This window comes from Muscardinus avellanarius (assembly GCF_963383645.1).
Source record: "Muscardinus avellanarius genome assembly, chromosome: 18".
In the NCBI taxonomy this organism is placed as follows: Eukaryota; Metazoa; Chordata; class Mammalia; order Rodentia; family Gliridae; genus Muscardinus; species Muscardinus avellanarius.
In genome coordinates this window covers 13,494,320-13,519,513 of record NC_137804.1, presented here as the reverse complement: position 1 = coordinate 13,519,513, position 25,194 = coordinate 13,494,320, and the positions used below count along the sequence as shown (strand labels likewise).

Below are 25,194 nucleotides of genomic sequence, written 5' to 3'. Positions count from 1 at the left end.
AAAAGAAAGGAAGGAAGGAAGGGAGGGAGGGAGGGAAAGAATAAAATATAGGGCTGGGGGTGTAGCTCACATATCCAATCCTGATACCACAAAGAAAAGAAAAGCCTGGGTTGTGTCTCTGAAGAGGACACCAACAGGTCGGTGGCAAGGGCCTGCCTCCCTGAAGCCTCGACAGCTCCACCTGGAGCTCCCGATGGTCCGTAGGAGGAATCATCATTTGCAGCTGAGACAGTAGAGGAAAACTTCCCAAGAGTGGTATTTTCTGAATGGGATTGGAAGGATGGAAAGACTTGTTGAATAGAGATGGGGGAGGAGAGAAAATAAAGGAAACCAAGCAAAGAGAAGGGTAGGCTCGAAGACGCCTAGAAGTTGTGTAGACACAGCAACAAGATGTTCCTCTACAGCCGGGCGTGGTGGCGGGTGCTTGTAACCCCAGCATTCGGGAGGCTGAGCCAGGAGGATCGCGGTTAGTGAACAGCCTCTGTTACTTAGCGAGGCCCTTCGCAACTCAGAAAGAACTTGTTTCAAAAATAAAAATAAGGAGCCGGGCGTGGTGGCGCACGCTTGTAATCCCCACGCTTGGGAGGCGGAGACAGGAGGATCACGCAGGTTCGAAGCCAGCCTCGCTGGCTTAAGAGACCCTGTTTCCAAATAAAAAGTATAAAATAGGTCTGGGAGGGTAGCCTGAAGGTAGAAGGGTTTCCAAGAACCCCAGTACCACCAAAAAAAGGAAAAGAAAAAAATAGGGTTGGGGATGTAGCTCGAAGGTAGAATGCCCCTGGGTTCCATCTGTAGTACTGCAAAAAATAAAAATAAAGATGTTCCTCTACTCCGAGGGAATCCATTCCCTAACTCCATCCCAGGCATCGCGGGAAGTGAGGGAGGGGTTGGACTCGGAAGGGCTCGGACACGAGCACCCCGAGGCCGGTGGAAATGTGTGGGCCAAGGCCTGGCCAGAACAGCTCCTAGGACTTCCCTCTGGTCTTGAAACAGACTGGAGCGGGGGAGAGTGTCAACTAGGCGCCAGTGGAATTATTAGGCATTCTACAAGAGAAAGGAAAAAGGGAGGAGCAGAGGGAAGGAGGGAAGGAAAGAAGGCCTATGTCCACAGTGCACGTCATGGCACATGCCTGTAATCGCAGTATTTGGGACAAGAGGATCGCAGGTTCGAAGCCAGCCTTTGCAACTTAGCAAGACTTTGTTTCCAAATAAAAAAATTAAAAATCAGTCTGGGGTTACAACTCAGAGTACCCCTGGATTCAATCCCCAGCAAAAGAAAGAAAGAAGAAAGAAAAAGGAAAGGAAGGGATGTTATGATAGAATCCGCTGGGGAAGTGCCAGGTTGAACAGTTTAGCCCCTCCTTCATCTCAGGACTCCTCTTAGCCTTCAATGTGCTCCTGAGCACTGTGGCGTCTCCTGGGGAGAACTGACAAGCGACTTTTCATTAACCACAAACCACAGAACCTGTTTCTCCTGTAGAACACAGTTTGAGAAGCGCTGCACTAAGTCCCCAAAGGGGAAGAGGCCCTCTCACCTATGGAATCGCTCTGTCACGTCCTGGAGCGCTGCCCCTTCCTCTGGGAGGTGGACGCTCCCGGCAGCCTCCCGGGGAGGGCGGGGCAGGGCGGGAGAGTGCGCCCAGGTACCAGGCACTGGGCTTTCTCTGGGTTCTGTTTGATCATAGCGCTGGATTGCACTCAGCTGAGAGTATAAACTGGAGAAAGCCATGACTACCAGGTGTGTACACACCTGGGCTGAACTGTCCTGGTTGCTGATTGGAAGAGCAAACACACCTGTGTGCCCTTTCAGACCCGAGCATCTTGGGCTGCCAGAGGCCACGGGGTGGGGAGGCCGGGTTCTACATGCTGAGCCCTCTAACCCGGGGAACGCTCCTAGTGGATCTGAACATCCGTGTTCTGGCCACACCCTGGGTTTCATTCTTCCTTTCTTCCTTTGTATTTACTTATTTTATTTTTATTTTTTATTTACTGTGTGTGTGTGTGTGTGTGTGTGTGTGTGTGTGTGTGGTACTGAGGGTATGACCCAGAGGCTTTCTACCTCCAGGCTACACTCCCAGCCCTATTTTATACTTTATTTGGAAACAGGGTCTCACTAAGTTGCTGAGAGCCTCACTAAGTAGCTGAGGCTGGCTTCGAACCTGTGCGATCCTCCTGTCTCAGCCTCCCAAGCGTGGGGATTACAAGTGTGTACCACCACGCCCGGCTATTCCTTTTTTTTTTTTTTTAATGGATCCAATAATATAAATATAGGAAGAGTAATGTTTCTTATTGGCTTGTTTCTTTCGTTGTGGCTAGGGATTGGACCCAGGGGGGCATTACTACCCCTGAGCTATAACCCCAGCAATGCTTTATTTTTTATTTGGAAAGAGGGCCTCCCTAAGTTGCTAAGAGTCTTGGTAAATTGTTGAGGCTGACTTTGAACCTGAAATCCCCCTGTCTCAGCCTCCCGAGTACTGGGATTACATGTGCCACCGCACCCAGCTAAGAGCAAGAGTGTGTGTGTGTGTGTGTGTGTGTGTGTGTGTGTCACTGGGGATGAAAGCCAGGGGCTTTTCTACCTCCGGGCTACACTTCCAGACCTATTTTATATTTTGTTTGGAAACAGGGTCTCACCAAACTGCTGAGAGCCTCACTAAGTAGCTGAGGCTGGATTCAAACTCGTGCAATATTCCTGTCTCAGCCTCCCAAGCACGGGGATTACAAGTGTGCGCCACTGGGCCCAGCTAAAAAAAAAAATTTTTAAACATAAGAAGCTCAGAGTGTATCTTCCATCAGCCATTGGAGCCATGACACCATCACACGCCAGGCGGCCTCTGGAAAATTCCACCACACACTTGCAAGAGAATGAGAGTGAAGAGGCAAGTACCATCTAAGCATCGTTTGGGAGAGAGTTTTGTCCCTGTAGAACCTCTGAGATGTCCTTAGAGCACACTGTGAAAATCACCATGCCTCTGCATCACAGAAGTGTTTGGACGTCTCTGGGAATTTGGCATTTAAAGTGAAAAATATGTGCTAAAAATATAGACTTGTGGGCAAAGGACAGCCAAATGTGATAGCTGAGGTCAAGAGCTTAGAAGGTGCAGACAAAGTTGATAAGGAGTAGAACATGTGTGAGCTGGGCAGGTGGCGGCCATCTGTAATCCCCATACCTGGGAGGCTGAGACAAGCGGATCACAGGTTTGATGCCCGACTTAGCAACTTAGCGAGACTCGGTTTCAAAATAAAATAAAAACGGGACTGGGGGTATAGCTGGAAGGTAAAATGCCTCTGAGTTCAGGGTTCAATCCTCAGTAACACACTAACACACACACACACACACACACACACACACACACACACACACAGGAGAGAAAAGAACATGCCGGGAGTGGTAGCGCACGCTTGTAATCCCCAAGCTTGGGAGGCGGAGACAGGAGGATCGCGCAGGTTCGAAGCCATCCTCGCTGGCTTAAGAGACCCTGTTTCCAAATAAAATATAAAATAGATCTGGGAGTGTAGCCCGGAGGTAGAAGGGTTCCATTCCCAGTAGCACTAAAAAAAAAAAAAAAAAAAAAAAAGTGATTGATGAGGATGTCTCCTGCCATAAAGAGCTTGGGGACTGTCAGAGACAAAGGAAGGTTACTCAGCCCGATCATCTTTCAATTGTTATATCTATTGCAGCTGCAGGTGGAAGATTTTTTTTTAATTTTCTCTTTAGTCTCTGAAAAAGCAATGTGCTATAACTGCATTACAAAGAGCACAGCTGAGCATTTATCCAGCTTTGGAACTCCACCTATGCTTGGAACCCAAGTATATATGTCTCCTTTTAATTCTGACAAATTCTAAGCAATGATATCTTGGAAAAGGTCTTCTCTGTCATTCTTCCCAGTCTTTTCTAGTTGGAATTTCCATTAAACACACACTGACCCCCCCCCCCCTGTACGCTAGCAGGCAAGATCCCGTCAACAAGCCACCAGTTTCCAACCTCTAAGTCATGGAAGGAGCACAGAGCGTGGTGCACTCTGGGTACTGAAATGGCTTCAAGAGAGGGCCTTGTGTGTAGGACTCAAGGTGCAAGTTATAAAATCCATCAGCCCTGATGTAAAGGAAATTGATTCAAGAGACATAGCCTGCTGGGTTAAGAAATACAGTAATGAAGGTAAGAGGAAGACCTGAATATATAGCTGGGTCCAGAAAAGGATATTTTTATGATCAGTGAAAACAAAGAATAGCCACTGATACCATAAGAGAGAAAATAGGTAAAAGGGTAAAAACATCATGAGGATGAGGAATATTACTTCCGAAATAAGAGAGAAGTAAAGTTGGCTGGGCATGCAGGGTGTGGTGCACCTGTGATCCCAGAGCTAGTAGGCGGAGACAAGGAAAATCACAAGTTCAAGGACAGCCTCAGCAAAATAGTGAGACTTTCAGAAACCTAGCAAGACCCTGTTTCAAAACAAAAAATAAAGGGCTGGGCATGGAGGTGGCTTGGAGGTAGAATGCTCCTGGGTTCAATCCCTGATACCACCAAAACAAAAAGAAGAAGAGGAAAAAGCAAGAAAAGAAGAAAGAAATTGGCCAGACATGGTGGCAGAAGCCTATATTCCCAGTACTTGGAGGCTGAGACAGGAGGCTCACAGGTTAAATGCCAGCCTCCCAATTTGGTGACACCCTCAGCAACTTGGCAAGACGCTATTTCAAGATAAAATTGGGCTGGGGGGGCATAGTTCAGAGGTGGAACACCTCTGGGTTTAATCTCCAGTGAATAAGAGGAAGGAGGAGAAGAAGAGGAGGAGGAGGAGGAAGAGGAGAAGGAAAGGAAGGAGGAGGACGGAGGGCGTTTCTAATACTTTAAACAACAAAAAGGAGAAAGCAAGAGAGATCCTACTGGGACAGCCTCAGGCTTCACTGCAAACTAGTGACAAAGTCATTTTATAAAAAGGACAGGACAGGAGGGGTCTGGGCAGGAGTGGAGACAGTTGGGAACAGCCACTCCAGAACCTGCGATGCTGATTCACAAGAGAGGAGAGGGGCCGGGCGTGGTGGCGCACGCTTGTAAATCCCCACACTTGAGAGGCTGAGACAGGAGGATCGCGCAGGTTCGAAGCCAGCCTCAGCTACTTAGTGAGGCTCTCAGCAACTCAGTGAGACCCTGTTTCCAAATAAAGTATAAAATAGGTCTGGGAGTATAGCCTGGAGGTAGAAAGCCCCTGGGTTCCACCCCCAGTACCACAGAGAGAGAGAGAGAGAGAGAGAGAGAGAGAGAGAGAAAAGAAGAAGGAGGAGGAAGAGGAGGAGGAGGGGGGAGAGGAGAAGAGAAGAGAAGAGGAGAGAGGAGGGAGAGAAGAGAAGAGAAGAGAAGAGAGAGAAAGAGAGAGGAAGAAGAAGGAGGAGGAGGAAGAGGAGGAGGAGGAGAAGGAGAAGGAGAAGGAGAAAGGGAGGGAGGGAGGGAGGGAGGGAGGGAGGGAGAGAGAGAGAGAGAGAGAGAGAAGAGGGGGAAGGGACATGGATCAGTAGCAATGGCAAAGGCCCACTGAGAGTCGCTGACATAGATTGTAGTAAACCCCAGCACAGCTTTGTAACTTTAGCCAACAATTCTTGGCAACTCGAGACGTTATACAACTGCCCCGAGCACGTGTTGCTCTGGGTGGGAAGAGCGCCAGGGAGGAGAGGCTCAGAGAGAATCCCCTTCTATGGCAAGAGTGGCAATCCGGGATGCTGGTATAATATGTATTTGTAACAAAATCTCATAAACAGAGCGGTCACCGCGTTCTTCCCTTTAGAGAGCAGTACAACCGGCTCTCCTCAACTCCACCAAGGACCAGATGGAGAAAGGCAATACTTGAGAGGGGAGGTCAGCAGGGGTTCACTCCACTGTCACCAACGCTCTCAGCAAAGGGGGTTACCTCTAGGGTAAATATTTGCCTAACTTCCACAAGTCGGAAAATGGGATCCTCCTCCTCGGACACCTGTATTAATATTATACATGCAGTGTTTTCATCCAAACTGAGACCTGTCCGGGAGCAAAACAAGGTGCTAGAACAAATATGGGCTGGGGGTGGCCCTCAGCAGTAGAGCACGTGATTAGTATGCACGAGGGCCTAGGTTCACACCCCAGTACCAAAAAAGAAAATACAGAAGGAATAAATGGTTGACTCATGTACACACACACACACACACACACACACACACACACACACATATACACATCCTACACAGAGTATAGTCGTATAGTCGTGAGGGGAAAGGATGCTATGCTATTTACTCAGAAAACTGTGAGGAACCAGGACAGAGAACCATTCAGAGGATGCCCTAAGTCTTAGGTTCACGGGGCTGTAGTTAGCTGAACCATAATAGCACAAGGCCAGCTTAGAACCCAGTGTGCAGAAGAGGGTGCCTGCTCTTAAAAAAAAAAAAAAAAAAGAAGTGTAAGCCGGATGTGATAGCACCCGCCTGTGATCCCAGTCCTCGGGAGGCTGAGACAAGAGGATTTCAGGTTCAAGGCCGATCTCAGCAGCAGTAATGAGACCCTGGTTCAAAATTAAAAAAAAATAAATTAGGGGCCAGGCGTGGTGCTGCACACTTGTAATCCCAGCATTTGGGAGGCTGAGACAGGAGGATCGCACAGGTTCGAAGCCAGCCTCAGCTACTTAGTGAGGCCCTTTGCAACTCAGTGAGACCTTGTTTCAAAATATAGGGAAAAAAAAATAGGGCTGGGGGTGTCACTTGGGAGTAGAATGCCCCTGGGTTCCATCTCCGGTACTGCAAATAAAAAATAAAATAAAATAGGGCTGAGGTATGAGGTAGAATGTCTCTGGGTTCAACACCCAGTACTGCAAACAAAGAAACAAATATATAATGACCCCGAATCCCAGAAGATGCAAACAGGCTCATACAAAAACACTTTTTTTAAGTTAGAAAAAAAGATTACTAGAGTAATGAAAAGAAACACACTTCAACTTAAATAAGAATTCCTCAATCAGATTGAATCTTTAATAAAAGATCTGAGTAATCTGAGATTCCTAGTAGCTAATGGGGACAGGGCATAAAAGGAAATACTTCTTAGGGGAAAAAATAATCAGAGAAAATTTACCAAACATGCATGAGTAATGCAAGCACTCCTGAGATGGTTAACCCTGATGGTTCACTCTGAGCAGAGTAATCAGTAACCAATCTTGGGGCTTTCTCAAACGCTGGCACCCGGCCAGCAGCCTGGTCAGCACCTGTGAACTTAGGGAAAATGCAAACTGCCGGATCCCACCCCAAACTTAACAAGTGGGGAGGTAAGAGAAGGTAAATGGCAGATTCGGGACCTCAGAGCCCTGTGCTGAGACCAGTGGGAGCCCCCGGCTCACCTGCGGCTGGGAGGGGCCGCTGGAGGGGGAGAGCGGCTGCATGCTGCCCCCCTACAGCCCTGCTCTTCCCACAGGCTGGAAGAAACACACACACACACACACACACACACACACACACACACACAACACCTGTCACTGCTAATTTTGACCTAGTGAGCTGCTTGGCCTTGAGCATGCTTGAAATATGTGGCCAAATGGACATTATGCCCATATGTGAGCGTGCCCATGTCAACCCCAATACGCCACATGGGGAAGTGGGGAGTGGGAGGGCAGCCGGGAAGCCCACCAGGTGCCGTGAACGTGTTTGTCACCATGAACTACGTTATGATGGTGAGACTCGAATGTACCGATGAAAGTATAAAAAAATAGGTGGCCAAGGGGATACCTCCTTGAACTGTTAACAGTCCAAAATGTCAGGTAGCAATGAAAACAGATTGGAAGGGCGATCCATTTAGCCTCATGGATTATATAAGAAAAATGCACAGATATTGTTATCCCCATTAAATCATCTCTTTTATTTTTTTATGTTTTTTTTTTTTTTTTACTTTTTTGTGGTATTGGGGATAGAACCCAGGGGTATTCTACCTCTGAGCTATACCCCAGCCTTAGTTTTTATTCTTTATTTTGAGACAGGGTCTCACTAAACTGCAGAGGGCCTCACTAAGTAGCTGTCCACGAACCCGGATCTTCCTGTCTCAGCCTCTCAACTGCTGGGATTACAAGGGTGCGCCACCACGCCCAGCTTTCTTTTATGTCTTTTTTATTTTTTTTTTTTAATTTTTTTTTTTTTGTGGTACTGGGGTTCCTGGAAGCCCTTCTACCTCCGGGCTACACTCCCAGACCTATTTTTACATTTTTATTTGGAAACAGGGTCTCCTAAACCAGCGCGCGTGGCTGGCTTCGAACCTGCGCGATCCTCCTGTCTCTGCCTCCCAAGTGCGGGGATTACAAGCGTGCGCCACCACGCCCGGCTTTTATGTCTTTTTTAAATAGCAGGTGAGAGACTTCCTACATTTACAAGCTACTGAGGTGTGTGTGTGTGTGTGTGTGTGTGTGTGTGTGTGAGAGAGAGAGAGAGAGAGAGAGAGAGAGAGAGAGAGAGAGAGAGAGAGAGAGAGAGAGAGAAAGGAAGAAAGTTAACATGATCTATTTCAAAGCCAAGCCCGCCAGGTTTTATTTAACCTTCATAGCAAGTAAAATGTATTTATCATTTTTTCCACCAACCTGATAACAGGGATCCCGCATTAGTAACCTCAGGCAAATTAACACTCTCAGAAAATGGATAGATGGGGCTCGATTAACCCACTCTCTGAAAGAAGAAAACAAAACAGAACAGGTTGGTGTTTAAAGCCCAGCGCGACTGGCCTTCAGCAGTGCCTGGCTTCTATGGAAAACACAGAACACGTTCAGGGTAAGGTGACCCTCGGCGGACTCCAAGTCCAACGCCACGGGGGCTCTTACTTGGTACTGACACATTGACCCACATTAATACTAGACACATAGAAACTATCTTTGCCACTAAGAAACAGAGGGCCCAAACTTTTGGGTTCATAGCTCCCATACTGATTGACTATCTATGGCTCCCCCAAATCAAAATCAATAGCTTACAATTCCAATAATTAGTTAGATCCAACTTAATGATAATTTATGCCCTAACAATTTAGGGTCCATTTGAAAAAGTAATACGCATACATTAAGAAATAAATATATGCTGGGCGTGGTGGCGCACACTTGTAATCCCCGCACTTGGGAGGCGGAGACAGAAGGATCGCGCAGGTTCGAAGTCAGCCACACTGGCTTAGGAGACCCTGTTTCCAAATAAAAAATATAAAAATGTGTCTGGGAGTGTATCCCAGAGGTAGAAGGGTTTCCAGGAACCCCAGTACCACCACTAATAATAATAATAATAACAATAATAATAATAATAATAATAAACATATATATATATATATATATATGTCTATTTTCGTGGTGCTAGGGATTGAACCCAGAGGCATTCTACCTCTGAGCTACAGCCCCAGCCCTATTTTAATTTTTATTTTAAATCAGGGTCTTGCTAAGTTGTTGAGGGCCTCACTAAGTTGCTGAGGCTGGCCTCAAACCTGCGATCCTCCTGTGTCAGCCTCCCATGTACCAGCATGATAGGCATGCACCACCATGCCAGCTTGTATTTTATTTTTAAATAATCCTGTGCACACACTAATCGGGCATGTGCACCTGCGAATACCAAAACACTCAAGCCTTGAAATTAGATTGGACACCCCCAGTCTCATTTTCTCTTCCACCTGATTTCCAAAGGGTACTTACCTTTTTATTTTGCGGTACCAGGGATGGAACCCAGGGGCATTCTACCCCAAGCCACACCCCCAGCCCTATTTTTTATTCTTTATTTTGAAACAGGGTCTCACTGAGTTGCAAAGAGCCTCACTAAGTAGCTGAGGCTGTCCTCGAACCGTGATCCTCCTGTCTCAGCCTCCCGAATACTGGGATTACAAGCGTGTGCCACCACGGTCAGCTTACTCTTTATTTTAACAACCACTGAAAACCCAGCTGCAGAAAGATGAGCCACCACGTATAGGAAGGCTGCGCGTACGATCCCATGTTGGAATCATACACTGCCTAGAGTAGCCTGATGTGCCTGATGGGTGCTGAATAACACTGTGTTTTTCTTAAATTTTTTTTTTTTTTTTGTGGTACTGGGGGTGGAACCCAGAGGCTTTCTACCTCCGGGCTATACTCCCAGACCTATTTTATATTTTATTTGGAAACAGGGTCTCACTAAATTGCTGAGAGCCTCACTAAGTAGCTGAGGCTGGCTTCGAACCTGTGTGATCCTCCTGTCTCAGCCTCCCAAGCGCAGGGATTACAAGTGTGCGCCACCGTGCCCGGCTTTTCTTAAATTTCTGAAACATCCCCTGGGAGTCCTCTGCACCCTCGGGGCCCTTTGGTGGTCAGCTTGCGAAACATAATGAGAAAGTATTTGCGTAGATTGGCTTCCCCAGAAACAGACCCCAAGATGAAGACGGTTGTGTGCAAATGAATGAATAAAAATATGCTCTCAGGAAAGACTAGCGAGAGAGTCCACCAGGAGAAAGGGAAAGGGAGAAAGCCGCGCAAGGTGCCATCCCAGGGAGACCCCCTCGCCCTCCTCCGGAAGGTCAGTGACCCCTCAGAGTGCTCCTGCACTGAGGCCAGGGCGCTGGGCTTTCTCACGTACTACTGGCCCAGCTGCCATTGGCTGGGAGCTGGGGAGCTGAGTGAGAAGTAGGTGCTTGGGCGCTCCTCACCCTCTGCGCCCACAGGCAAAGCAAACTCAGGGAGCCAAGGACCCCTGAGGGTTCTGGGCAAGACACCCACAGCACCCTACATCTCCACACGGAGACTCATCAGAACACTTTGAAATTGAAGCGAGAGTCACTCAAGAAGTCATACCATGACAGCAATCGACTGTATATTTTCTAAAAGCCAAGAGGTAACTAAGGAAACTGGACCTATTCAGAGTGGGAGAAAAATCAGGATTTTTTTCTTTAAAAGTAGAATACACCCAATATCAAAATACCAACAGCAGAGTTATGAAGAACTATAGAACATAAGTATCACTTCACTGCCATCAAATTATATAAGTAGCCACTGAAGTGTGTGTTGAAGAACTTTTAATTTATATTTCTTTAGCAAAAAAAAAAAATAAATGAATTAGTCATATCCCTTTGAGAGTCTTTAAAGGAAGGACAATTGCAATTTCACTGTGCCATTGAAAGCAGCAGATATTTTCCTAATTCAGAGAAGGTCATGGGGGCCTTGCACCCAGTAGCTACTCAAACATACACGAATTGACTGATGCCCTGGGTTTGACCAGGGTTATCAAGGCCGGCTCGTCTCAGTGCAGGTACCTCTCACGGAATGGATTTACACCTCAGGCAATTCAACAGTCAACCCACAGCCCGTCATTTCCATGCCTTTATAAGCTCTCTGGTTGGTTCAGAAGTAGAAAAACAGGGAGGGATGATCTGGGTCCCTCCAGGTTTCACCGGGCCACTGTGAGAACTTTCTTATTGGAGCCGGTAGTAAATGCAGTGAAAATGTTAACGCTTTTCAGTCGCCTCTCAGTGTGGTCACACCACAGGCCGCACAGCATACAGAATGTGGGGTGCTTTTTACATGAGCTGGTCAAGGTCAGTTGTACCCAAAGCACTGGCGCGACAGAGCCCAGACTGAGACTAGCACCCGCAGCTTCCAGAATCTTGGTTTTATCGTTAGTGGGCCAGTCACTTTTGCATCGCTGTGACCAAAACACCTGCCAAGCACAACTTAAGAGGAAGAAAGGTTTACTCTAAGGCTCACAGCTCCGGAGGTTCCGTTTGTGACCAACAGGCTCCAAGGCAGAGACATCATGAGTGTGGGAGAGGAAAGCTGCTCCACTCATGGCAGGTGGGAAGCAGAGAGAGCCAGAGAGGAAGGGACTGGGGAGAGAGATGGTTCAGGACCTCGCACCCAGTGACCTTCTTCCTCCAACTACATCCTACTCACCGACAGTCGCCGCCCAGTCAATCCACTCAAGTTATTAACCCACCAATGGATTAATTGACTGATGAGGTCAAAGCTCCCATGATCCAGCTATTTCATCTCTGAACTCTGCCACATTGCCGACACATGGCCTCTTCTGGGGGGTCAGGCTGATCCGGATTACTTGGGACTCTCCCGGCAGATGGCTCGTCGGTCCCGTCCCCTGACCCGCTGACCTCGCCCCAGACCCCTGAACCCCAAAAGTGCTGAAGTGCTGAGGTGATTCTTCTGATTAAAAGTAGGTTCTGCTACCTCGCGGGCTGTTTGCCTCCTTCATAATCTCCCCAAACCTTTCGGTAAGTTTTTCCTCCTAGCTTTGTATTCCCCATAACATGTGAGTGCTCCTCATAGATCGCAGACCCCTGCAGAAACCTGACTCTGGGAAAGAGTACCGAGAAGGACTCCTCCCTCTCCCATCCAGCCACCTTGTCAAGGGACAGCCTCCTCTGGCCCAAGCACCTTGTCAGTTGATTGTGCTGCTTTGGCCCTGGGGGCAAAGCTCTGTTCTTTGGGAAAATAGAGGCAAGAATCAACCAACCCTGGGGCTGCCAGGCAGGCAGAATTACCTACAGCCTCCATAGTAACCGCGCCATGGCTCCTCCCGACTTCAGACCATGCACCCCTGCACTGGGTAAAACATGGCAAATCTGAAGTACCTTTTGTGATTAAATCAATCATCTGAGCCGGGCGTGGCGGCACAAGCTTATAATCTCAGCATTTGAAAGGCTGAGATAGGAGGATCAAGGTTTGCAGCCAGCCTCAGCTATGGAGTGAGGCTCTTTGCAACTCGGTGAGACCCCGTTTCAAAATAAACAGTAAAAAAATAGGGCTGGGGGTGTAGCTTGGAGGTAGAATGCCCCTGCGTTTCATCCCCAGACTGCAAAAAAATAATAATAATAATTAAAAGTCATCTACAGGAACACTTGTAAAAATAGGGTTATTGTAAGGCTCCTGTGACAGAGAGAACACCTTTAATCTTTATAAACAGGGAAAGGGCGCGTGATGAGCTTCCCTTCCAGGTGCTGCGGTTAGCTAATGATGGCGCGGAGCCGAAACTGGAGTGCAAAGATCCTACATCCCAAAGATCTAACAGAAAGAGCGATCGAGTTGCAACAGCTGCCTGCGACCTAAGGAGGTTGAGCGCTGATGGCTTTTCATGATTTAAGAGGAAAAGCCAGGGGACATTTTAAGAGATGACTCATGCTACAAATATGCGTGCACTTGGTACTTTTCCTGTTAGCTGTAGACAATCTTCATGAGGAATGTCCGTGACCTTTCCTGTGGGTTTTTTTTTTAAATATTAAAACAAATATAAAAGAGGTTTCTCCTGCTTCCTCCCTATCCTCCCCCAAAACAGAACCAAAATTCCAACACAGATTTTCTTTTTTAATCTCTACTATGAAAGGAGTGTAAATAAATGAAGGGTTCCAGAATCGTCTCAAGAGTTGAGAGTCCTGTTCCGAGCAAATGACTTTTTTGTTTGGTTTTTGCAAATTTGGGACCACAGCCCAAAGCTATTAATATTGCTCCGTGGTTCTGGCCTCTGCTGTTAGAAATGTAAATAGGATTCCTGGTGTCTTAATCCTCTGGCTTCTCTGCTCTGTGCACCGACCTCTGAAGGAGCAGTTGCTCCTTTCTGGGCTCCCAGCCGCTAACCCCCAACAAGGACGCGGCACGTGGACAGAGCTCGGTATTCAAGGGGAACTGCACGCTCTGTAAGATGATACATGGTCCCCTGGCCAAGGGCTGGAGCGACGAGGGGACACACAATTCAGTGCCACTAGAAAATTACACAAAATAATAGTGGCAGGTTGGAAAGTCAAGTGTCTTTGTCTTATTGAATCATCCCCTACAGCCTGGTTCAGCTGAGAGGCTGGCCAGGGCTACCCCCAAGTCCAACGTGGGGAGCTGGATTCCCAGTCCAGGCTCCTGTCATCCCACCCCTCCACCCAGGTCTCGCTCAGGATGGCTGAACAGAGCTTCAAAGATGCTTAATATGGGAGAAACAGGAGCATGGAGGAGAGTGGCCTGGGTTCCCTTGAGGTACCCTTGAAAAACTCATCTGTCTGCAAAGAGTGTGATCCCTGGAGGCTGTGTCTCAATATAGCAGCCACGCAGAAGCAGATTCATGAGTGGCCAAGTATGTATACCCTCTTGTGAGCAAACTGATGGCTCTGCTTTCACACGCCTATTAATACACAGCAGCATGATCCGCTCCGATTGCCCATGTCCAGGACCATATGCTCTCGGGCCGGGAGGCTGAAACCGGAGGATCCGGGTTCATGGCCAGCCTCAGCTGCTACTTAGTGAGGCCCTTTGTAACTCAGTGAGACCCTGTTTCAAAGTAAGGAATAAAAAATAGGGCAGGAGGTGTAGCTCGGAGGTCGAATGCCCCTGGGTTCCATCCCCAGACCAGCAAAAAAAGAAAAAAAAAAAAAAAGAGAGAGAGAGAGAGAGAGAGAGAGAGAAGGAAAAATGTCACCGGGGACGTAGCATTAGACAAAAAAAAGGGTAGGCAGGGCTTCTATTTCCTGCAAGGTAGAAGAAGCCAGTGTGTGACATGTGAGTTCCATAGGAAAATCAGCCACAGAGCTGTAATGTTGTAGAACACAGTTGCAACGACCAAGGCCAGCAAGAGCGCCGAGTGGCCATTACAGCCACGCATCGGTGACAAAGCTGTGTGCCTGCAATGGTTACAACCCAGACCCTGTTTCAGTCTCTCACTCAGAATAAGCACCCCTTTCATGTTATAGTGCTGTTTTGATTAATATGCACACACTAAATAAAAAATATAAAGATTTAAACTAGCTACCTTTGATTTGATGGCTAAAAGTAGAGAAATCTAAGCCTATTTCTTTTTTTCTTTTTTTCAGTTCAGTACTGGGGATGTAACCCAGGGACATTCTACCCCTGAGCTATACCCCCAACCCTATTTTTTATTTTATTTTATTTTATTTTAGCGGTACCAGGAATGGAACCCAGGGGCATTCTACCCTCGAGCTATACCCCCAGACCTGTTCTTTATTTCTTTGTCTTGAAACAGGGTCTCACTGAGTTGCAGAGGGCCTCACTAAGTAGCCGAGGCTGGTCGCGAACCGTGACCCTCGTGTCTCAGCCTCCCGAATGCTGGGATTACAAGCGTGCGCCACCTCCCCCGGCTAGCCTATTTCAAGATAATATTACTTCAGATTCATAGGACACGTTTACCTGATGCCCCCTTTGTTTCCTGTTTTCTCTTCAGCTTCCCATATGAGAGAAACAACGACCGTCAACTTTGTGTGACTGGTTTATCTCACTTAGCATAAAATTCTCTATTTCCATCCATTTTCCTGAAAATGATTTAATTTTGTTTTCCTTTATGGCTGAGTAAAATTCCATTGTGTGTATACACCACATTTCCTTTATCTATTCATCTGTTGATGGACGCCTGGGTTGGTTCCATAAGCTGGCCATTGTGAGCTATGCTGCTGCTATAAGGACATGCGTGTATCACCATAGTATTCTGACTCTAGTTCTTTTGGAAAAATAGAAAGGAGTGGTATCGTTGGGTCATCATTTCGCGGTTCCGCTCCTAGTCTTTTGAGGAAACTCTATACTGATCTCCACAGTAGTTGTACTCATTTGCAATCCCACCAATGATGTCTGAGAGTTCCTGTTTCCCCACATCTTCTCCAGCATTTATTGCTATTTGTATTCTTGAAGGTTGACAATGTAACTGAAGTTAGATGGAATCTCGGTGTGGTTTTGATTTGCAGTCCCCTGATTGTGAATGATGTTGAACTTTTTTTTTCTCATATATTTATTGGCTATTTTCCCTTCTTTTCAGTTCAGTTGCCCATATTTTGATTGGCTTATTTTAGTGTTAAGTGTTTAAGTTCTTTATATATTCTAGATACTAGTCCTCTCTCAGAGGTCTAGCTGGCAAAGATCTTCTCCCAGTAGGTAGGCTCTCTTCAGCCTCTTGTTTCCTTTGCTGTGTAGAAGCTTTTGAGGAGAGAGCCAAGTAGGCTAGTATAAGAGGATTGGAGTGGGAAGAAAGAATTGACAAAGAAAACAGTTCAAATATATGTGAAAGCATCACTACCAATCTCACTAACATTTTTTTGGGGGGGAGGGGAGAGAAACTGGAGGGAAACACACCAAGTCCTGGGTGCAGGTATGTTTGTAACACTTTGAACCTCACTATGATATATAAGTACAAGGTACCAATAAAAGTATTTTAAAGGGAAGCAAAAAAAAAATAAATGAATGTGCTAATAACTCCAAATTTAAAAATTCATAAGACACGGTCCTATTTTGGGAGGGAGAGGTGGTTGAAAACTTAAAATTCACACCAAAACAGACCTGCAAAACCTCACAGAAGCAAGAATACACACGAGGAAATTGATCAAAAGTGATAATATTTAAGGAAAACTAGACACTGGCTGACTTTCAGCTGTGGAACCGTGGTTTCTAGAATGTGCCTGTCACTCATCACCTGGCTCTCAGATGCTTGTGCACTGACTTGGCCAGGTTTATAGCTGACTGTACTGGTCACCTGTGGCCCAAGAACAAACAGTTCTTTCTGGGAAAGGTGGGAACGTTTTAATTTCATGCCTACTGAACATTCAAGTGCATGAGCTTTACAAGAAGCAGTGGCAAGCAGTGGTGAAGAAAGAATATGATTACCAAAGTGATACTTTTCCCTGAAAAGAAATTTTAAAATGTGTTTTGATTACTGTGTCACAGTTCTCTTTATGCATAATTGTTCCGATTAATAGTGGTTATTAGCTAGGAGTGGTAGCGCATGCTTATAATCTCAGAACTTGGGAGGCTGAGACAGGAAGATCGCAGGTTCAAGGCCATCCTCCACAACTTAGCAAGGCCTTCTGCAACTTAATGAGACCCTGTTTCAAAATTTAAAAGAATAAGATAAAATATGGCTAAGATGTAGGTCAGAAGTTCAATCCTGTGAGTTCAACCTCCAGTGCCCCAATACACAAGCACACACAGAATGGTTATTGACTTACTATACAATTAAAATTGTATGAAAGAGCCAGGCGTGGTGATGCAGGCTTGTAATCCCAGTGTTTGGGAGGCTGATACCCGAGGACCACAGGTTCGTGGCCAGCCTTAGCAACTTAGTGAGGACCTCCACAACTTAGTGACACCCTGTTTCTAAATAAAAGAATAAAATAGGGCTGAGGGTATAGCTTGGAAGTAGAATGTCTCTGAGTTCCATCCCCAGTAACACACACACATTAAAAAAAAAAAAAAAAAAAAAACAGAGCCGGGCGTGGCGGTGCACGCTTGTAATCCCTGCGCTTGGGAGGCGGAGACAGGAGGATAAAGCAGGTTTGAAGTCAGCCTCGCTGGCTTATGAGACCCTGTTTCCAAATAAAAATATAAAAATAGGTCTGGGAGTGTAGCCCGGAGGTAGAAAGGTTTCCAGGAACCCCAATACCACCAAAAAAAAAAAAAAAAAAAAAAAAAAAAAAAAAAAAATTGTATGAAAAAAAGAAAAGAAAAGGAAGCAGGGAATTAGCCCTGTGGTGAAGGATGAATACCAGCCAGGATCCTGCCGCAAAACCTCACACTTCACGCCTCAGCGTCCTCTTCTTCCAATGAGACTGACTGGGTTTTCTTCACAGTGTATATTACATCTCTCCCGTGTGTGTGTGTGTGTGTGTGTGTGTGTGTGTGTGTGTGTAAATTTTAAGTGTGGGAAAACTAACACTTCATGAGAAATGAAAGTGAATAACTAGGTATTTATTCCAAGTTAGCTTACAAGAAGAGGAAACATTATTGGCTTAAGAACTGTATGAGATTCTAGGTTGTTTAAAACTTAACTTTCTTCATGTCTACATTTAAGAGCATGAGTCTTAGAGCAAAAGAGAGGTAAGCAAACAAAATACTGAAGGGTTCTCAACCAATGGTTTAGCTCTTTTTTATTTATTTATTTATTTATTTATTTATTTATTGCAGATCAGGGTGGAACCCAGGGACATTCAACCTCTGAGCTACAGCCCCTGCCCTTTTTATTCTTTATTTTGAAACCGAGTCTCACTGAGTTGCAAAGAGCCTCACTAAGTAGCTGAGGCTGTCTGCGAACCACGATCCTCTAGTCTCAGCCTCCCGAATGCTGGGATGACAAGCGTGCGCCACCATGCCCAGCTGTCCAGCTTTCTTTTTAAAAAAAAAAAAAAAATCCAGAAGGCCCTGGAGGTCGGGCTGCAGGGAGGGTGGGCGGGTGTGGGCGGAGCACCCTTAGGCATCCCCCCCACCCGGAAGGCCCTGGAGGTCCAGGCCGCATGGCCTTGACCCCAGGAGGGTGGACAGGCGCGAGCGAGCGGGGCACCCTTAGACAACCCCCCCCCCAACCCAGAAGGCACCGGAGGTCCAGGACGCAAGGCCCTGACCCCGGGCAGGTGGGCGGGTGTGAACGGGCCACCCTTAGGAGACCCCCCTCCCACCCCGAAAGAAACAAAATTTTTTCATCGCTACCGAGTGCCTGATCCCACATCCTCCCCAAACCACACATAATCTCTTATTTTCTTTTAAAAAAAAGGGAAATGAAAAAAGAAAAATATTCGAGAGGGGTTAAGATGGCCCCAGCGGCAGCTAGAATATTGAAGATGCAGACAAAACATATCCATCTGAACTGGAACTTTTGGAAAAATTCCCCACGAAGGTGGACTGCTGCTTCTCTACATCGTTAAGAATCCTGGACATCACCTGTAAGGAGAGAGTCAAGCGGAGACCTAGGAGGAAGGCGGTGGCGACAGCAGTGGCCGAGATGGCGGTGGAGACTTGGATTTGGGAGAGGCAGACATCTGATCTAACCCACCCTGATCCTTTGAAGAAATTACCCCAAAGGTCGAATGCTACTGTCTCATATGCTTAGGAGCACTGGACATTATACGGTATGGGAAAAGAGCTTGGGAAAGATTTGAAATGGTGGAGGCAGTCACACTGGCAGTGGCAAGTACTCGGGGGAGGCAGAGATCTGACATAATATACCTAGAACTTTTGAAGAAATTACCTCAGAGGCAGAATACTACCACCATGTACCCTTGAGAATGTGGGACAACCTGCTGGGTGAAGAGGGTGCTTGGATTAGAGCCTGCTGAGGGGTGAGGCTGGTGCCAGGGCCAGCGAGGCCGGGATCGGAGCCTGCTGTGAGGCAAGGCCACTAATGAGGCCTCCGAGGCCGGGATTGGAGCCTGCTGAGGGGTTAGGCCAGTCCCAGGGCCAGCACGGCCAGGATCGGAGCCTGCTGTGAGGCAAGGCCAGTGCTGGGGCCTCCAAGGCTGGGATTGGAGCCTGCTGAGGGGTTAGGACAGTGCCGGGGCCAACAAGGTCAGGATCGGAGCCTGCCGTGAGGCAAGGCCGGTGCTGGGACCTCCAAAGCCGAAATCGGAGCCTGCCGTAGGGTTAGGCCGGTGCTGGGGTCAGCGAGACCGGGATCGGAGCCAGCCGTGAGGCAAGGCCAGTGTTGGGGCCTTCAAGGTCGGGATCAGAGCCAGCTGATGCATTAGGCCAGGGCCGGAGCCAGCAAGGCCGGGATCAGAGCCTGCCGAGGGGTTAGGCCAGTGCCGGGGCCATCGAAGCCAGGATCAGAGCCTGCTGTGAGGCAAGGATGGTGCTGGAGCCTCTGAGGCCTGGATAGGAGCCTGTCGAGGGGTTAGGCCAGTGCCGGGGCCAGCGAGGACAGGATCGGAGCCTGCCTTGAGGTATGGCCAGTGCTGGGGCCTCCGAGGCCGGGATTGGAGCCTGCCGAGAGGTGAGGTCAGTGCCGGGGCCAACGAGGCCAGGATCAGAGCCTGCCGTGAGGCAAGACTGCTACTGAGGCCTCCGAGGCAGGGACTGACACCAGCCGAGGGGTTAGGCTAGTGCCAGGGCCAGCAAGGTCATGATCAGAGCCTGCCACGAGGCAAGACCGGTGCTGGGACCTACGAGGCCGGGATCGGACTCTGCCGAGGGGTAAGGCTAGTGCCAGGGCCAGTGAGGCCAGGATCGGAAACTGCTGTGAGGCAAGGACGGAGCTGGGACTTGTGAGACCAGGATAGGAGCTTGCTGAGGGGTTAGGCTGGTGCCAGGGTCAGCGAGGCCGGAATCGGAGCCTGTCATGAGGCTAAGCCAGTGCTAGGGCCTCTGAGACTGGGAGAGGAGCCAGCCAAGGGGTTAGTTCGGTGCGGGGGCCAGCGAGGCCAGGATTGGGGTCTCCAATGAGGCAAGGTCGGTGCTGGAGCCAGTGAGGTTGGGATCAGAGTCCTCCAGGAGGCCAGGGCACTACTGGGGCCATCAAGAGCGGGATCGGAACTTGCAATGTGGCATGCACAAGAAATAGCACAGATGCTTCTCCTAATTAGCAAGAACTAGGAGGAAAGGGGTAACAGGAGGAGGTCGAGTAGTAGAAAGGGCCCTATTGAGAAGCAATTAAGGTGACCAATCAGAGGGGAGGAGATGGGGAGGATGGAATTTCTTTAAAAATCATGAGGTGTGTAAACAATTATATTAAAGATAATCACCAATTAAGCATGGGATCAAGGGAGGGGGAGGGAATGGGATGGGGTTTGGATGAGGGCTTATTTGACAATATGTGCTTGTATAGCCTCTCAAGTCTTGTATTCCAAAGTGATGTATGATTACAAAAAATAATAATAAATAATTGCCACACACACACAAATTTCTATTCTGAATAAAAGCAGACTCCAATTTTTACATACTTATAATGAACAAATAAGAAGGGACTCAGTGGGAAATAAACTATGTATGCATGTATGTTTCCATCACTTTGAACCTTACTGTAATGTTTAACTACAATGAACCAAAAAAAGTATAAAAATTAAAATTAAATTTAAAAAATTTTAGCCAGGCATGGTGGCACATGCTTGCAATCCCAGCTACTTCACAAAGTAGCCTCAGCTACTTTGTGAAGCCCTCTGCAACTCAGTGACACCTGGTTTCAAAATAAAGAATAAATAAAAAATAGGGCAGAGGGCATAGTTTGGAGGTCAAATGCTCCTGGGTTCCATCCCCAGACCCGAAAAAAAAAAAAAAAATACAATCCCCATGCTTGAGAGGCAGAGACAGGAGGATCACACAGGTTCGAAGCCAGCCGTGCTGGCTTCAGAGACCCTGTTTCCAAATTTAAAAAAGTATAAAATAGGTCTGGGAGTGTAGCCCGGAGGTAGAAGAGTTTCCAGGAACCCCAGTACCACAAAAAAAAATTTTTTTTTAATAAAAATGCAAAAAGAGTAGAGGAACTATATCAAGAGCTAAGTTAGTTGTTTCTAAGGAGAAAGTGAAGGTTAAATTTCTGTGTGTGTGTGTGTGTGTGTGTGTGTGTGTGTGTGTGTGTGTGTGTCTGGGGATGGAACCCAGGGGCTATCAACCTCTGAGCTGCACCCCCGCCCTATTTTTATTTATTCTTTATTTTGAAACAGGGTCTCACTAAGTTGCAGAGGGCCTCACTAAATAACTGAGGCGGTCTGTGAACCACGATCCTCTGGTCTCAGCCTCCCAAATGCTGGGATTAGAAACGTGTGCCACCAAGCCTGGCTTTAAATTTCTATTTTCTATTAATTTTCTGTGAGCTGGGTGTGGTGGCATATGCTTGTAATCTCAGTACTTGGGAAGCTAAGACTGGAGGATCACAGTTTTCTGACACGCCTCAGCAACTTAGACCCAATTTTCTTTCCTTCTTTCTTTCTCTTTTTCTTTCTTTCTTTCTTTTTTTCTTTCTTTCTTCTTTCTTTCTGTTTCTTTCTTTCTTTCTTTTCTTTTTTTTTTGTGGTGGTACTGGTAATTGAACCCAAAGGCATTCTACCTTTAAGCTACACTCCAAGCCTGATTTTATTTACTTAGAAATAGGATCTCACTAGATTGACGAGTGTCTGTGAGGTTGTTTTCACAGACTGCACCAAATGACCACTTACTGAGGCTGTCCTCAAACCTATGATCTTCCTGTCTCAACTTCCCAAATACTGAAATTACAGGTATGCACCACCATGCCCCACTTGGAGAGACCCTATTTCAAAATTTAAAAAATAATAGAATAGGGCTGAGGCCAGAGAGGTAGAATGCCCTGTGGTTCAATATCCAGTATCAAAAAAGAATTTATACAAGGCAATTTAAAAATAATTCAGTTACTTGAGTTGGGTATAAAAGCCCATGACAGGTGCTCATTGTGTATTGAGGAGTTGTGGAAAGTGCAGGCAGAGGAGTCCCAGAGGTGAGAGAGACGATGGACACTGAGACAGGACCACACACTTCACTCTGACCTCGGTGAGCCCAAGCCATATGGCAGGCAGGACCCAGAGATAACGATGCTGAGGGGCCGAGGGTGCGGTCTGGAAGCAGAGCACATGTTTAGCATGTGGGAGGCCCTGGATTCAGTCTCCAGCATCGAAAAGCAAACAAACTAGAGATGTGGCCAGGCAGGAACAGGATCCTAAAGAACTCTGTAAACCAGCCAGCAAACTGGCCACTGGAAAATGTTAAAGACATAAAGACACAAACCTGAGATTGGGGGCAGGGAGAGCTTAATACAACATTATCAGCTTCTAATTAATGATGCTGACCTGAAGACCTTTCTCTCTAGGAAAGTTCTGAACTATCTCACAGACTATACCAAGTGACCAGGCTTTTTCTTCCCTAGACAAGAGGAATCCCTATTGGCCTCTCTGATAAGATGAAATCTCACAGAGAAAGCATCTCTCCACCAACTGCATATATTTCAGTATATTTCAGGACTGCATATATTTCAGTATATTTCAGGACTTTGAATTTACTCATAAGGCTGAAGAGATTGCCCCAGCTTCATGACCTCTGGTCCCCTCTTCTCATCTATGTCGGTGACAGGGTCTGGATGGATGGTGATGAGGCCCAGGTGAAGGTCAGAGGATAAGTCTCACTGTGCATCATGATGCGGACCCTCGAGATGACAGAGACGAGAAAGGCCCAATTCTCCAAATGCTGCACTGGTCCTCTTGGTTGGAAGTGGCCATGATGCTCCCAGAACACGTTCTGCCACAATTTCTAATAAAATTAGCATGCTCTGGCCAGATGTTCTCTTCTAGTTCACGAAGTTATTTCATACGCTCGGTGTAAATTTATTTGCCATCTGGACACCCTGCAGGCTCATTTCCAAAATATTACAAACTTGTAGCAGATAATTTTGGGAAATTGGGTGCAAAACAGCAATGACACCACCAATGTGTCCTTTTCAGAAAGGTGAGTAAGTCTTTGGACACAGAGGGTCATAGTAAATGGATTAAGTGAGTCTCAGAACTAAAATAAGAATGCTTGGGGCAAGCTCATCTCTACAAAAGTTATGGGCAGAAGAAGAGGAATATCCTGGTTATTCTAGAATAATGGGACAACAAAAAAAGCCAGCTATGTAAACCCCCTTTAAAATGACCCCAAATTTTATATTAAAGAGTTGAGAGAAATACTAAAACATTGTCTTTAAAAATAAATTATGAAGCTATAATAGGATTTACCTTGCATTTAACAAAATTTCATTATAGTTAACTTGTAACTGCAAATTGCCCTAGTAATCAGAACAAAGCTGGAATGAATTCCTCTGACATTTTTTCTGGGGGGGGGCAAACTTTTCCTGAAAAAGTCACACAACATGATTCAACATCATTTAATTTCATTTTTGTCTTTTAAATATAAAAGCTGGGCGTGGTGGCGCACGCTTGTAATCCCAGCACTTGGGAGGCTGAGACGGGAGGATCATGCAGGTTCAAAACCAGCCTGAGCTACTTAGTGAGGCTCCCAGCAACTTAGTGAGACCCCGTTTCCAAATAAAATATAAAATAGGTCTGGGAGTATAACCCAGAGGTAGAAGGCCCCTGGGTTCCATCCTCAGTACCACAAAACATGAACAAATAAATAAAGGCTTGTTTCTGTGAACATATTAGACAGGTTCATCTGCCTTCCCAAAGACCCTTCCTAATCTTTGTTATTTGAAATGCACTCTTAAAGTTCTATCTTGTTAATAAAACCCCACTCTCAAGTGTCCCATGGCCTAAGTCCATCGGGCCCTCATTGGTCAGAGTCCACCAATTCACCGCCTTCGCTTTCAATAACTTCCCAATATCCTAGGTCTATAGCCCGATGTGCAAATTTGTTCTGAAAGTTAAACTGTATTTGCATCGTATCCCAGAATCTCCACGTCAGCAAATAACAGACGGATGAAGAAAGAGCATAGAGCAGATACACAGAAGAGATAACTGCAGCAGAGGACAGTTTTATAAGCAGCCAGTCACAGGAGAATGTGTCAATGTTGCCCTGGTCTTGGGTACCAAGCGCTTTTATGTTTCTGTTCAGACAAGTAAGAAAGAAAAGGTGACTTTATGTACTGGCACCAGGCTATATTATAGACAAATGATGTTATGGCAGAAAGAAAAGCTGGCATATTCCAGTCCATTTCCACATCCTGCCACACATCAAGATTAGCTGGCATTGTGCAACCCGGAGTTCAGGGACGGTACTTTCCCTCGCCCTTTGAGATCTACCGGGAGGTATCTGCAGTGTCACCTTACCTGACTCTATTAACAAGTCCTGGCTAGTTTCAAATGCCACTGGGTGGTTTGTTTCTGAGAATAGGGGAGTAATCACTGGTCAATCTTGAAAAGAACCTAGAAAGGAGGTATCTCTACAAGTGTGGATCAGGGGAGTTGGCAGTTGGGGAGTGTGAAGTGAAAGAAAATCAACATTATGACCATCATCAGGTAAAAATTGAGAGAGGAGTTGGGAGGGGTCACATTTCATATAGAGTCTAAATTCCCAATTGTCATCTCTTTAGGGTAAAATAAGTTAGCATACATCCTAAGTGTGCCCAATCTTATACACAACCAGAATTAAACAAAAGAATAAAGTTTCTATCCTAGTCTTGAGTTGTCTTGATATAAACTGTGTTTGTTAACCACGTTTTCTTTTGTATTGGGATAGTGGGTAATTGTTTGGTTGAGTGGGGTAGACTTTGAGTCCCCAGGAAGAAAGAGATCACATATCCTATTCATATTTGTATTTCCACCCTCTTCCTTCTCCACTGTTTGCCCCCTACCTTCTTTACATACAGTAAATGCCCACCCATTTGTTTAATAAAGTAAATCTAGAGCTGGGTGTGGTGGTGCACGCTTGCAAGCCCAGTACTTGGGAGGCTAAGACAGGAGGATCCCAAGTTCACAGCCAGCCCCAGAGACTTAGTGAGGTCCTCCGCAACTTAGTGAGAACCTGTTTCAAAATAAAGAATAAAGCCGGGTGTGGTGGTGCACGCTTG

At 46.6% G+C, this 25,194-nt stretch overlaps 1 protein-coding gene across 8 annotated transcripts in view; it reads right to left on the bottom strand.

Moving 5' to 3' along the window:
* The window catches only part of NEK10 (NIMA related kinase 10), a gene marked incomplete at both ends in the record, with an annotated part of 236,981 nt that overhangs the window by 198,181 nt on the left and 13,606 nt on the right, over positions 1-25,194 (bottom strand). For all 8 annotated transcript variants that reach the window (XM_080715029.1, XM_080715023.1, XM_080715024.1 and 5 more), the window contains one exon: positions 8,580-8,664. In XM_080715029.1, the coding sequence (XP_080571155.1) occupies positions 8,580-8,664 (85 nt within the window). The remainder of the gene's footprint in view (positions 1-8,579; positions 8,665-25,194) is intronic.